The sequence below is a fragment of the Amaranthus tricolor genome, chromosome 2, assembly GCF_026212465.1.
Source record: "Amaranthus tricolor cultivar Red isolate AtriRed21 chromosome 2, ASM2621246v1, whole genome shotgun sequence".
Lineage (NCBI taxonomy): Eukaryota > Viridiplantae > Streptophyta > Magnoliopsida > Caryophyllales > Amaranthaceae > Amaranthus > Amaranthus tricolor.
The window spans coordinates 36,275,954-36,291,820 of record NC_080048.1 but is presented as its reverse complement, the minus strand read 5'-3'; the positions used below and the strand labels follow the sequence as shown (position 1 = coordinate 36,291,820).

General features: G+C 28.8%; 2 protein-coding genes across 2 annotated transcripts; both read right to left on the bottom strand.

Annotated features, from left to right (window-relative positions):
• Positions 1 to 183: 183 nt before the first annotated feature.
• Positions 184 to 2,825, bottom strand: LOC130806813 (peroxiredoxin-2-like). The gene is made up of 3 exons (XM_057672016.1): positions 2,632 to 2,825; positions 1,512 to 1,591; positions 184 to 558 (listed from the first exon to the last, which is right to left on the bottom strand). The coding sequence occupies exons 1-3, from the start codon at positions 2,784 to 2,786 to the stop codon at positions 305 to 307; spliced, it is 489 nt and encodes a 162-aa protein (XP_057527999.1). The 5' UTR covers positions 2,787 to 2,825; the 3' UTR covers positions 184 to 304.
• Positions 2,826 to 4,320: 1,495 nt separating this feature from the next.
• Positions 4,321 to 11,418, bottom strand: LOC130805840 (protein NRT1/ PTR FAMILY 1.2-like). Its single transcript, XM_057670631.1, has 4 exons — positions 11,034 to 11,418; positions 10,334 to 10,551; positions 6,013 to 6,560; positions 4,321 to 5,801 (listed from the first exon to the last, which is right to left on the bottom strand). Exons 1-4 carry the CDS (start codon positions 11,155 to 11,157, stop codon positions 4,859 to 4,861), a joined length of 1,833 nt encoding a protein of 610 aa, XP_057526614.1. The 5' UTR covers positions 11,158 to 11,418; the 3' UTR covers positions 4,321 to 4,858.
• Positions 11,419 to 15,867: the final 4,449 nt, after the last annotated feature.

The window sequence follows — 15,867 nt, the reverse complement described above, 5'->3', positions numbered from 1 at the left end:
TTCTTTTCACTCACAATTATGTCTTACAAAAGTGCTTAATGGTTTGTAATTTTGATAACATTGTAAACTCAAAACATACTTCATTTCTCAAGTATTTGAGATATATTAATGATTTAGGAAAATTAATTAAAATTTATAATGGATTAACACTTAAAAAAAAAAATTATAATAAAATTATAAATATACAACCAAATTACATGTCAGATGATATAACTAATGTTTATTCTTATACATAGCTCCGCCTTCTTAGAGTATAATAATAATCATTATTTTTAAAAAATAAGCGTTTATATATATGTAAAATTTAAAGGGCTTTGAGAATTTGGTCGACATTTGAGACCGAGTATTCTCCGGTGGCTTCAATGTTGGCTACTTTAACTTTGAGATCGTCAACGAGCAAAGCATACCTTTGAGACCTCTTACCGAACCCGTACTCACTAAGGTCTATCTCAAGACCCACTGCACGTGCAAAAGCTGCTGAGCCATCCGCAAGAAACTTCACGTCCTTGTTTTGTGGGAATGTTTTCGACCATTCTTTCATCACAAAGTGGTCATTTACTGTATATTTTCAAATATTAGAAAAAAATTAATAAATAAATTGTATGAATTAATTAAAAGACAGATTATTATGAATAATAAACACAATAAATATATTTTATGAAGTAGTAAATGTCATTTGTTTGTTAGCACGACTATCAATTAGCAAGGGCAAAGCGGGCTACCGTCCAGGGTTCTAAATTTTTTAAGGCCTAAAAAACTTATTTTTATGTATATAAGTGCATTAATTTTAATTAAATTTAAATATAACTTATATTTTTTACTAAGTAATATGAGTTATGTGCTTTTTTTTTATATATATAAAGTACTTTAAATATCAACCAAAAAAAAAAGTATATTATATTATTCGTTACACCTTAAGTTTTTAGGGTCCTTTTTATTTTTGGCTTTTTAGTTGGTTTTTGACTTTTGTCTTTTAAATTGGTCAAACAACCAAAAAGTGTTTTATAAATGTCTTTTAGCCACCTAAAAAATTAAATTTTAAGCGAAAATAAAAAGATACTCATAGTAGCTTTTTAATAGCTTTGGATTTTTGGCTAACATTTGTTAGCGTTTTCAAGGGCTATTGACTTGTTTACTTACTTTTTTTTTAATAAACAGTCAACAACCAACAATTAATGCTTAATTTTACCAAATATTTTTCGAAATAATTGGCTTAATCAACTAGTTTAAAAGTCAACAAAAACCATCACCAGTTTCAGATGGTGAAAGTCAACAACCAACAATCATTTGTCAAACAACCCAATAAGTAAAAACATAATTAAGTGGATCTTATTTGATTCGTTTTTATGAAAATTTTATTAATATGTATTTTTAATAATTTTTAATCAAACATGATTAAAGATATTTAAGATTAAAATAAAATTTCAACAAATACACAAAATTAAAAGGGATATTTGATTGGAATAAGGAGGATTATTATGTAATAAAGTTTGGATCAATGCTTAATTTACCACTTATACAAATGATTTCAGCAACTCCCTTAGACTTTAATTCCTCGGCCTTTTCGATAAATCCAGGCACATGCTTCAGACTACATGATACATAAATTCAAATTTGTCTATTAGTAAATAAATAGTTAATTACTAGTTCAACTTATAATTATTTTTTATATTTAAGAAAATATGTAAATTCGAAAAAAATAAAAAGAGAGTTTATATTGTATCATCATGTTAAATTATAATGTGAAAAAAAGATTACACAAAAGTGGTAATATTTATTCCCAAATAAGTAAATGAAGTAATATGAATAGGAATAGGAAAATCTGAAAAAAAAAATGAAAGGGACAATTGATGAAAGGAGTAAGAATTAAGATATTCTCCATCCTTTTTCTCAATGAATTTTCATAAAAATATTTTAAAAATTTAACAAACAAGAATATCCAAGAATCTCGTGTCCACGAGTGATGATGAAAATAAAAAGTAAATAATGTAAATATTATTTTATTAAATAATAAAATTATTGAGAAAAATGAGAAACGTACCCCTTCTAATTCTTTTTAATTGTCCCATTTCTTTATTTGGACAGTTCATCTTAATTATCTCATTTTCATTTTAAGACATATATTTATAGGTGGTCCCTTTATTTTCTTAATATTAAAGTACCCAATATTGCACATGGGTCTACTATTTTAGGTGGTCCCCTTTAATTTTAAATATTTGAAATACTCAATATTACACATAAGTCTATTATCTTAGGTGATCTGTTCATTTTCTTAATATTTGTGCCAAAACCAAATGGGACAATTAAATTTAATTAGAGGGAGTAACATTTAAAATGATTTTATTAAATTAATGTAAAAATATTAAAATAAAGATAATCAGTAGCGAAAATTCTATTTTCACGGCCTAATTTCTTAGTTTGGCCTTAAGCCCTCTTTCAAGAATGATACATACTCTAACGACAAACACACATGTCATGTCATAAAGGCCATGTACAACAATGGGCTAATTGTCATGTTGTATCGTGTCGGTCAAAGCTAATTGTCATGTTGTGTAGTGTCGGCCAACTTCAAATAACGGACCAACATGACACAAGCACAAAAGTCGTGAACTAAAATAAAAAAAGGGAAACCTGCAGGTAGGGGTGTAGGCACCGGGAACAGCGACAATAACGACAAGTTTTCCGCCGGCTAAGGAATGGAGGGAAACATCCTGTTTGGTTTGCGAGTCATCTAAGTAAGTTAAATTTCTGTTAGGGATGGTTTCTCCCACTGCGATGGGTGCCATTTTTATAGAATTGTAATTGGTATGTTGAAATTAAATATAAAAATGGGATATGAATATGAAAATAATTAACAACTTTTGTCAATTTTATATTAAGAAAATGTTACTAATTTAAGTATTACTTAATAATTAATGGTTTATTTGCTCTTTTAATATTGACTTGTAGCGTTTTTCGTTGAATTTGACACTTGTAAAATTTTATAACTCTAAAAAGAAAAAATTATATGAATGGATAGTTTTTTTAATTCAGTGGAAGGCTAGCTAGAAATTTCCTACATATAAGGAAATTAATTTTAGGTAAATAGTGAGAAAAAAAAAATCTTATTATAAAGATGAAAGAGCAAAATTGTTAATTAATAAGATAATCTAAGATTCTCAATGACCAGATAGTTGTAAGTAGGCCTAATTTTATTTTGGATGGTAATGTTTCCTTACAACAAACTATTACTTCATCCTGTGGTACCTTAGCATAATGGCACGTGAATTAAGATCGTGGAGAAAAAAAGTGAAATGTTGTAAAATTTTCTTTGCTTACAAAATGACATTAAAATTAAGTAGGAAAGAATAGCTAAAATGATTTTTTTTTATGATTTTCCTATAATAATCCCACCTATTGTTAACTATAAATAATTTTAACTTTAGGGGTATTTATCTAGACTCTAGAGTAAATTTGCGTAACCGATAACCTGCTATATTAGGTAATTCACCAAAAAAAGTAAACTAAAAATTAATTTAAAATTAAAGTAAAAATTTGAAAGTTTAAATAAAAAGTTTTAAATAATAAAAAATTAGAAATTTTTTCTAAATATTTAAAATCTTTTTTCGAAATTTTATTTTAGTTTATCTTTTTTAAAAAAAATAAATATTAGTATAACAAGTCATCCAGTTACAAAATATACTAAAGAAATATACCTCTCAAAGTTGAGTCTATTCATGGTTAATTAATAGTTGAAATTATTGTAGCAAAATTATGAATTAATCTAGATAATTTTTTAATTAAATATTAGGTCATTATGAGAGATAAATTAAAATTTATAGGTGAAAAGTATCATTAATTTTGTTTTGTAGTGAAAAGGATTTCAATATTACCCTTATTTAGATGTCATTAAGAGACATATGGTGGGACCCACAAGCAAAGTAGTGGAATAATAGTATTTTTACTTAAAAAAAAGGTGCTATCAAAAAAAAATGCATGTAAATAAACGGAGACAACATGTGTGAGTAAAAAGGTTCAAATTATAAAGAATATGTTTAACTTTATTTTTAAGTGGAGAATAATGAATTAGTTTAGTGGTTGGAGATTTTTCTTCTCACTCTTGTAATATAGATTTGCTTCTCACTTCCGATAAAAAGTTTTAGTCACTCTCACTTTACATGTAGGGGTTCTTTGACTAACAACCGCAAAAAAAAAAAATTTATTTTAATTGAGTATATTTTGGTTTTTTGGGCTATATTTAACACATATATAAGGCGAGTCTAACAGTGAGACCGTCATATACAAGAATTTGTGCATTAAATAAGTAGTTACTGAGAGATGTATTCAAACTGAAATATTATAAAATTTTTGGATGAATTTGTAAATATTTTATACCTTAATTTACATAGTTTTAAAATCGAATACAATTAACCAAAAATTCCCTTAAAAAAATACCATCATAAACACACCTATAAAAAACATACAAGGTTGTAAGTGAAGCACAACAATCTGATTTATATCCTAAATCATATATATTTCTTTTACTCGTACTAAAATACATGATCCACCGAAAATCATGATAAATCGAAGTTGAAGATTTTTCTATCACCTTTCTGACGAAGTCTATACAAAAAATTAATTTCCCCTTCTCTTCATCTCTTCATCTGTAAGAGATTTTCTAGGCTTATCCCAAAAAAAACATAATCTATATTTTTACCAAATAGAATTAATAATCATATACATGCATCAAGCTTATATTGACCACAGTCCTCTGGCCCTCTCATCGAAGGAAATACGGGTATGAATAGTCTATGAACTTGTCTCATTCAGATCCTGTTTCAGAGCGGAACAATGGATTGATGGTGATGATGATGAAGCATCAAGCCTGATTTGATTTTGATAAACCAAAGTTGTCTTTAAGATTTCTCTTCTCTTGGACACTAGTATTCCTTAGCATAGCCAACTCCTCTTCATCAACAACCTTTTGTTTACTTTCATCAATAGGTCCATAAGCCCAACTACACAAAATATAATACAATATATTCAAGAAACTTATTGTAGCCAAAAGAAAATAGTAATAATCAATGTGACCCTTGTTAATGTTGCTTGATACCCAACTATCTTTTCCTCCTTTCTTCGTAATATCATCTACTAAATTTAAGATAAGACTAGCTATCAAGCTTGCCACCGCCATTCCTACTCCGAACATACACGTCGCTATACTCGACATGGTCTTAGGCATTTCCGAGTAGAAGAATTCTGTTTGTCCGATACCATTAAAAGCCTCAGCTAACCCGCTAAAGATATGTTGGATTACAAGCCAAAAGGCAGACATGTTGAGGACGCCTTCTGGGTTGTTTGTGAACCCTTGCTTAATGGCATGTTGCCTTCGTACGTGTTCCACTAGTCCAGCAATAAACACAGCGATGAACGAGAAAAATAGACCGATTCCCATTCTTACCTTCACACCAAGGCGAATAGGCTTGCCGCGGATTTTTGATGCCAAGGGAATTAGTACCCGATCATAAATAGGAATCCAAAGTACTATGGCGATGATCATGAATGTACCAAAAGAAGCAGCCGGTACTTCAAACTTTCGGCCTAGATGTCTATCCATCGATTTTGCTTGAAGCAGACCAAATGAGCCCTGGTTCGTGTGCAAAGACATCAAAACCCCGGTTGACCAAATCGGTAGCACTCTAATAAGAGACTTTAGCTCTTCCACTTCCTCCACCGTGCATAGTTTCCATGGATTTTTCGCTAATCCATCCGTACCAATGTCTTGGTTCGGATTTTGAATTATACAAGCTTTGTTCAAATACCTAAATCCAGGTTAGAATCCGGTAAGGTTTCTCGTCTAAATCCCGAACTATACCAATTAACAGATATGCAACAATATTCCATAACTCTAATCCCATTAAATGGCTCCCACCTAGAGTGTGGTTTGTGGGGCCAGACATTCAGATATACACAACCATACCCATGTCAGTAACAACAAAGAGGTTGTTTCCGAAATAAGAAAATATAACATACCTTAGTTTGTCACTAGGAATGGTTATTGAAGAATTCTTATGATAATACTGCACACTCGAACCTTGGGGTGGTAGGGTCATTTTTCTGTTTCGTGCAGCAGCGACAGCAGCTTGAATGAGACTAGTAAATAGACTCTTCTTGACCTTATTCTTGACATAAAAAGGGGAGGCGAGGAAGAACGAAAGTGCGGACAAGAACATAAGGATTACCGGGATTCCAAACCCGATCCTCCAACCAAATTGATCTTGAATGTACACAATTATCGTCAAAGAAATGATGACGGAAAGGCAAGCGCAAGCATAGTACCAGCTAAAGAAGATTTCAAGTGTCCTACGATTCTTGGGATTTTCTCTTTGATCGACTTGATCAGCACCAAACGCTTGTGAACAAGGCCGCACACCACCAGCACCTATTGACATTAGAAGATAGCCGAGTACTAGGAAGGCGTATTGCCCTGTCGTAGGCGATTTGCAGTTGTTGGCTGAAGGGTTGCAAGGAGGAGGCTTAACATGTGGTACAATTGTTGTTAGCCAAAGAAAAAATGTCCCCTGCACCAATTCAAATCATCATACTTAGAATTACACTTGAAAAACACTTGTGAAGAACTTGTAGTTATAGTTTCAACAATACTAGTGGCGACAGTTGAAACATCGGTTTAGTGGTGAAGTTAATGTATACTCCCTTCGTTCGTGTTTGATGTTTTCCATTTTAAGCAGTTTCTTTTGTAAAATCTACTAAGGAACCTTTCTATTTATATCATTTTTTTGGGACATAATTAGTCTTAGCCACGCTAATCTTGATTTATTTTAATGCTTATGGTCGCCCACCTATTTTCCACTAACATTTTTTAATATTTATATAATGCTTATGGTCATCACATATTTTCCACTAATTTTTTAACATTTTTTATGTTTGTAGTCCGCATATTTTTTCCTTTAATTAACTTTATTTTATATGTTTTTAATGCTTATGTCCTGACTTTTTCTCCATTAATTTTATTATTCAATAAAATAATATATTTACTATTTAAAAGATTTAATTTTTTTAATCATGTAAATATTTCTTATGGGAACATTAAATAGGAACAAAATGAGTACAATTTACAAAATTAATTGGTGCAAATTTGACACCTTTGCCCCAATTATTTTTTAACCCAAGTTTAAAGTCCAAATTCGAATTTTCATTTGTGTGAAATTTTACTACTGTATAATAACGAATTAACAAGAGTTGATTTACTTCTTTACTTGTATGTCACCTCTAGTAAGTTAGTAATTCATCCATGATAGCACAACTCCAAACATTCAAAAGAGTGCATTTTTTTATTAATCATTTTCAGTTCCTATTCACATAAAATTGCAGGTGATATTTGCTACCAAAGAGTCAATTGAAAACACTAGAACACATCTATAATGTTGCATACATCCGTTCTCTAAATACAACTCAAGTATTTTCATAGCATTGAGATATTGAAATGTACTAGAATACATCTATGTTTTAATAATTTGTTTTTAGTTGAAAGCTACTCTTGTGAGAGACCGTTTCTCGGTAAGACGACCTCAAAATAAGGAGCTCATATACTAATAATTGTATTAATTGAATTATTTAATCCATGTATGGGGAACTTCTCACGGTGAAACAGTCATACACAAGAATTTATTTTTATTTTTATTTGAAAGCATTTAAAAAGTAAAATGATAATTTAGAAGAATATAATAATGATAAAAAAAATAGAAGGGATGGACAACAATGATTACATAAAGAGGAAGGCAGGTAATAATAATATGGTCCCAAATTAACAACTCCGCATTCCAACTCTTCTCTGTTAGGTTCTCGACTTGTGAACCATTGCAATTATTATACCAAATTCTATCTATGTACTTCACTTCTCTTTCCCAAGGTTCATTTTTCACTCCCTCATGTTATAATCAATTGTCTAATTTTGTTTATTTTATGTTAATATCTGAATGAGTGTATAATTAAAAATTATAAAATATTAATATTAATAAAATTGCGTTGAATCAAACAAGTATTTATTCAATTATATTTTAATTTATAAATTGAAAATAAAAATACAAATTTAATGTGATCATTCTCAGATAATGCTCGAGTTAAGGAGCTCTCTTCAATTGCAACCTACTCGTAATGAGAGTATTAGTTTATCTTATTTTTCACCATCTGTAGACCTTACTTTTGACGAGACTCATTGGGATGATGGTAAGTATGATAAATGAATAGAGTAAAAAAACAAATATTTTGAATAATCATTAATTAATACTTGTATAATGGACTGTCTAACCTTTTAATTTAGTTTTTTTTAGTTAAACCTGTAGATAGATATAATTAGTTCAAATTGAACTTAGCCAAAGTCTGGAGACAGATAGGAAAATGAGCCATACAAAGTTTCTCACGAGTAATATAAATTTTTTATATTGATTGAATTGATAATTGGCTGTTAAATTAGTTTTAATTTTTTGGATTTTTTTCTCGTTGTTTTGTCAAAAAAAACACCAAAAACAAGTAAACGCCTTTTCAGCCAATTGTTTTTAAGTTAAAATGACAAAATTAGTTTGATTAACTGTTTTCAATAATTTTTGGTTTGTTGGCCTTTTTATCTAACACAAATTCTTGTGAGAGACGGTCTTTTTGAGAGATTATCTCTAATTGAGCCCATTATATATTTTTTAAAATATTATAAGTAGACATTGAGAATAATGTAAATAAACATTTAAGATATCGAAAGTAAACACCAAGGATACGGTAAGTAAGCATTAAAGATAATATAAGTGATAATTAAGAATATGGTAAATAGGCATTACTTTTTAATGGATTGTACTTGAAATAAATCTCTCAAAAATACGATCTCTCAATAGACTAGCTGAAATAATACTACTATACTCCATTAGATAGTCCAACAAATCTACTAAAAAGTCAATAGCTAATAACCATCTGCCAAAGTCTCTTAATCATAGGTACCTTTTCTAATTCTTTGATTATACTTCCTCTATTTTGATACTTCCTACATTGTGATTATCTATATTTAATACATTGCGGCTAATAGGTACGAAAAAATATAAATGGTGAAATCTTATTTGAATTGTCTAATCGCATATTTTCGTATTATTTTTTTAAAATCATTTCATAATTTTATATTATTATAATTTTTACATAATTAAATATATAAATGATCAAGTTAATGCAATGAATTGCATAAAAACTCAAATGTAACGAGTACAATGAATCATATAAAATAATAAAAAAATAATAAAATAGAAGTAAGTTTAAGAAACAGAAGCCAGTTTTAATTAGAAAAAACAAAATACACATTGATTTCAATCATAAATATAGTTTCTTAGATGATATAGGAGTAACAAAAAATTTCCAAAAAAATCAGTAAAAAAATTTCCAATTTTAATTTCAATTCAGAAAAGAAAATTTAATTTTAGACGCGACAAAATGAAAAAGAGTAAAAAACGAATGCAAAAAGTTGTAAATTATTAAGGACAAAAACCAAGGACCCCCCCATATACGCGTACATACATGTGATCTTAAGCAAATAAGAGTATTAATTAATCAAAGTTCTTGAAATAATATTTTTAAAAAATTAGAAAAAAATAAATAATTACGACTTATAGATTGTACACTGAATGTTGCTGACTCGAGTATATATTAAACAAAACAACATCATGTGCCTTAAGACAACTATCATCTTTATTGTTCTTCTCCTTTCTTAATCCCTCTCTAATTAAAAACAACAAATTAAATTCATTTCATAATAATAATTTGTATCATTAATTAGTTTTTAAATAAACAATTTTATCTTAATTTTATGAGAAGAAATTGTCAAAAATATTACAATTTTATCTTTCACCCATGTGCTATTAATAATTCTAACTAGTGATTATTTTCTAATTCGGGTAAAAGTAATTTAGGCATGAGATTGTGGTGGTTTAGATCTCTAAGAATGCTAAGAGTGAAGCAAAGGGTGAGATGCAAACGATTAAATTCTTGAATTATTTTCAACAATTTTTCCTTTTTTTATCTTAATATATTTTTAGCTTTGTTAATTAAACTTTTTAATGAATTAGTTATTTGACATGGTATCAAAGCGTTTTAAAAGAAACAAAGAATGAGAAGATAGTAAGTTAAGCAAAACTAAAGACGCAATTGTCGTAAGAGACTGTCTGTTCGAGACGTATTAGATATATGAGTTAAGTAGCCCAATTGATACTAATTAAAAGAAAAATTAAAAAAATCGTCTCTTTGAAAAAACGAACTCTAACGAAAGTAGCCGAAATAAACAAGAGTAGTGAAAAAAATTTACCAAGAAAGTAATGATGGATCCAAGACCAATGGTAAGAAAACGACCCAAATAAGAATCAGCCAAGAAAGCACCAATAATGGGCAGGAAATTAGTTGCAGCTGACCATAAAAACAACAAATTCTGGCCTTTGGCTAAACTCATCTTGTAATCCTTCATCAAATATAGAATCATATTTGGTGTCAATCCATAACTTGCTACTTTCTCAAATGACTCATTTGCTGCACATATAAATTTATTTAATCCAACATTAATACCCTATTAATTTCACAATAATAATTTATAAATTAAGCAATCAATTCAATGAAATGAATAAGTATTGTATTTCGATTGAAAATAGAGATGGTAAAACCGGCAGATGAAAGCGATATGCTTTCCCTATACCCATAGCACATAAAATTTTCAAACCCATAAAAATCATATCTATACTCGCCCAAATTGGGCGAACGTGGTGCAAAATCCGTGTAATTTTACCCAATTTAATAAACGACTTAATATTCTACACAAATCAGGATCCAGGGATTAAGATAGCGGACATATCATACCTGACACAAAAAAATGCGGACACTTAATTTTACCCACCAACCCATCCCTAAATTCGAGAGAGATAGAAGATGGTAGACCATGAAAAGGAGGTTGCGGTCAATAAGATCCTCAGATTGAAAAATCAATGAAATGATTAAAAAATTAATTAATTACTTACCAATGATAAATGGCATGGTAATAAAACCACCCTTTTTTCTCTTGGAAGGAACTTCATCTTCTTCATTATCTTCTTCTTGATTTTGCCGATTTATTTTTCTTTCTTCGTCACTTGAAAACCCCATTTTTGGTTAGAGAGAGAAAATTGTTGGACTTAGGAGTGTAGTACTAGAAACTGTGTTTTATTTTGTGAAAGTGGAGTAATTAAATGTGTTGAATATCTTTTTGGTTATTTTGAACTTATACTAGAATTAATTAATAAATATTTATATTTTAATAATTAAAAAAAGAGAAAAAAAAGAAATGACCCATGAATGATAGTGGTAGTAGAAGGATAGTGGGGGAAGTCTGATGTTTCTGGCAGATTTCACACTGACAACAGAAGGTGAGGGTGACACAGGAGATTACTAAGAAAAATAAATGGAAATTTCAGGCATCAAGTTCTTATGAAATGTTACTGGTAGCATTTTTATAAGATTTTTTTCACATGATAATATCCAGTTTATGTACTATCTAATTATCGTAATATTTTTCGTTAAATTCTTATTAATTTCTGTTTAATTTATTATTTTGTAAGATTATTCTACATGGTAGCATTTAATTTTTGCTCTCAAATGTTTAATCACCATTTTAACGTTTAATTCACCGATTAATTTATCAACGCCCTTAAATGTTGTAACAATTTTATTTTCATTCAAATTATTAACATTATAAAGTTCAAAAGGGACATTACAAACACTAATAAATAATTCAAAAGGCGCATTTTATAAGCTCAAAAGGTGCATTTCATAAATTCAAAAGGTGCATTCCAAGCACTAATATATATTTACGTAATCGTTACAACATTTAAGGACGTTGATAAATTAATCGGTGAATTAAACGTTAAAATGTTGAATTAAATATTTGAGAGCAAAAACTGCATGCTACCATGTGAAAAAATCTTACAAAATGATGAATTAAACGGAAATTAACAAGAATTTAACAGAAAATGCTACGGCAGTTAGATAGTGAATAAATTAGAGGCTACCATGTGGAAAAATTTTACAAAAGTGCTACCACTGACGTTTCATGAAAACTGGATGCCACCGTATAGAATTTCCCAAAAATAAAAACTAACATATCACTTCATGAAGGTTGAATACTCTTTAGTCCGTCTAGTAGGCTAGCAAAAGGAAAAATTGTGTTATTTAATAATATTTGATAATAAATTAAGTGAAAATAAATTGGCCGGAAAAAATTAAAAGAATGTCAAAAGATATAGACGAAAATAAATGAAAGTGATGCAATGTTTTTCTCAAAAATAAAAATAAAGTAAAATGATAAATAACAATCAAAACTTAAAAATATTGTTAAATAAAAGGACAAAAAGACTACTTTCTCTATCCCATCAAATTTATCCACATTTGCTATGAAAGCAAGAAAAAAAGATAGTGAAAATGAATGTGTTGATGAGAAAAAGAGTACTCTCTTATTTACAATGAAAAAAAATAAGTAAAATTTAGTTTTTAATCAGTTAAACTTAGTTATAATCAGATACTAAAAATAATTACAATAAGTAAAATTTGTTGAGTATGTAGAGCATGTAGGACATATCCAAATACTTATGACATGTACTAAAGTATAGACTAAGCAAATACGTAACAACGGAGCCAAAATACCCCGCTCGACCAAGGTGCTCGTTTGAGCACTTCCATGCTCGTTCGAGCACACCTACTCTGTGCTGACATTTTGTTTCCAAAGCTTTCGTTTGTTAGTCTGAGCATTTGCTCGTTCGAGCACTTAGGAATTTTCACGTCAGAAAGTTTTTAAAAAGTTATTTGGGTCATGCTCGTTCGAGCACCTCAGAACAGTGCTTTTGTTCGTAAAACGAAACTTTGTTTCATGGAGTAAAATATTGTTATGAACGAATGTTTTACATCATAATTAACTGATAATCATCAGTTATCATTGGTGTATTGTTTTGGATGAATCCATATGTCACTTCAACTCAATAAATAAGAGTGAGTGCATGGAAATCAAACATATCTTTGAAATGTTAATTTCGGTCATCTTTCTCTCAATCTCTTGAAACATAGAAGAGAGTAATTAACTTTTTTTATTGTTTTTTTGATTTTAATCTCTACAAAACACATAATCATTTAGTTCAATCGATTCGTACTAATCGGTTAATGTGATTGATTGTATCTCGTTGTGAATTTCCGGTATCATAACCCAAGTACCTTTGTGGGGGAAATATCACAAAAGTAAAGCTTGTGGTCGCCTTCAATCTATATCAAGATTTTTGGTGACGCTATTGTCGCAAACTAATCTTCTCTACGGTTTTTTCGTTAGATTCATAATTCATACAAGGAAGGAGTTCGTTGCCATACACAAAGGAGACACTACAAACATCATCTTGTATTTGTAGTTTTATTTTCCGTATTATTATTTGTAATAAAATTTAGGTTCAATAAGCAAAACAAAATTTTGATCAATGAGTATAAATAGTAAGAATCAGTTGAATCAGTAAAATCAAGTGAACTAAACATGATCATAATACGATGAATAAGCATAAATTCAATGAGGAAGTTTAAATAACAAAACACTGTGAAGTTGTCTTCGTTGAAGTCTAACATGTATGTGGTGTTTTATGTTGATAATGTAATTCGTGGAATGAAGGCCTTTTCTCTTTTATTGGATCCTGAAATTATGGTTGCCTTAGTGACATGATCTCGTAATTGGATCCAACAAATTTAAATTTCAGTATAAGTCTTTTTTTAGAACTCTTACATGAATTACTAACGTCATTTTGGATCTCAGGTTGTGATAATCCGAATCAAGTTAAGCATCACATGTGTTTCATCCAAATCATAACCATGACACGTGTTAGTTTTATTTCTTCTTTAGTATATTGTGTAGAAGATATATACATACTTCTTTTATTACGAATGAAAATATGAAACATTGCCTATTCTTCCCATTAGATCCGACAGATTGGCAAATAGGTGGATTTTGGGCTGTTCGAATTTGTCCAGTGGATCATAGCTAGATTTATTAATATTTTATTATAATCACTATTAAATAGCTAAAAATAATATATATTTTCGTCAAAATTATAAAAATAGTTTTTCTTATTATATTTGCCCAAACATAACCTTACAAATCATAATTGTGCAATATAAAACTTAAATACAAAAAACTGATAAAAAATATTAGATTACAACTCAATAATATTGATGTAAAAATTAAAAAAATTCACTAAATTTTTTTTAAAAACATTGAATCTATATGATTTCAGTTGATAGATCAAATGAAATCATAATTTAAGAGGTCTACTTCCAACCAAAGCCTAGATTGAAATGGAAGGTAAATCCCCCATTTTAATGATCCATGCAAAACAATACAAGTAATATGAAATCCATTGCTACAAGCAACCATTTTTATTTAGCTTTTGTCAATCAACACCACTCGATAATTTAAGGTTTTCTCAATTGGTGTTTAGTTGGACCATATTTCCAAAATTTTGACCAATAAATTAAAAAGCATATTTTAATGAAATAAATGGACAAAAAAAAAAATGTCCTTTTCATATTTTTGACCTTCTTATCCTCTCTTCAACATTTTTCCTTTCTTTCACACATTCCCTTCTTCTTTGAAAAGCACCTTCAATAAATGATTTCACTACTATTCCAATTTATACTATTTATTTTTTACTTATTTTATTATAAATTTTTCACAATAATAAATATCACCACTTTTCTAAATTAGATAAATGATTCCTTGCTTGCCCTACTTCATAGGGTAGTGTTGTTTTTAATTTTTTTGGGATTCTAGGTAAAATTACAAATAAATGACTTTTTATGTATAAAATGAAAAACATGCATATTATATTTGATGAAATGTATTTCATAGCAGTCTTAAAGCTTTTTGAAATTCTAAGAAAAATATTTACATTGCTTTTCTCTTATACACATCATATATATATTTTGCTCCAGTTTTTAATAATATGATAAAAAGTATAATTATAAATAATAAATAGAAAAAACAACGAATTTAGAAGAATATTAGAGAGTTTAACAACGTACAAAAGTTTGAAAGTTCATATTACGAGATTAAAGTAAAATTTAACATATTAAAGTTTATTGACAAAACGTTTTTAAATATGGGTAGAGGCCTCAAAAAATAGGTACCTTAAAAGGATGGGCCATAAGTGATCGTTCATTGTGCTCTTTGTAATGAGACTCTTAATATAATCCTTTGTAAAAAAAAATAAAAAAACGTAAAGGGAAAATAATTAGAAAAAAAAAAAAGTAAGAATAGTTATTTTTTTCCTTCCGAATTCCAACTATATTAGGAGTAAAGGAAAGTAAGGGATAGCTTTTTCTATCAAAAATCGAAAGATAGTTTTTTTTTCATCTTTATTAATTTTCTATACAAATTATCCAACATAAAAAGCTAATTTTAAGGGGAGAATTTAGGTTAGACATGTAGTTAAGGGTTCTTCCTTACACCTTGTATGAAGGGGCTTAATTCTCACCAACTGCATTATTGAGTGTAAATTTTAATTCTTACATGGGAAAAAAAAAGTGTTGATAAACGTATAAGTGATCCAATTCCAATTTGCAGGGGGAGCAAACAATTTCGAAACCCTGTTCAATAATTCATAAATTTCTAAAAATGGGGTCTTTCATACTTAAAAGAAAATTTTTCTTGAACTAAAATAAAAACTCAACATAATTTTTATTTTATCAATACTACTTTTATAAAATAACTTAAATTAAGTTGTTAAAAATTAAATTTCCATCTCTAATATTAAAAAGAAAGACAAAAGTTAGTAATAGATTGATGGCTTAATA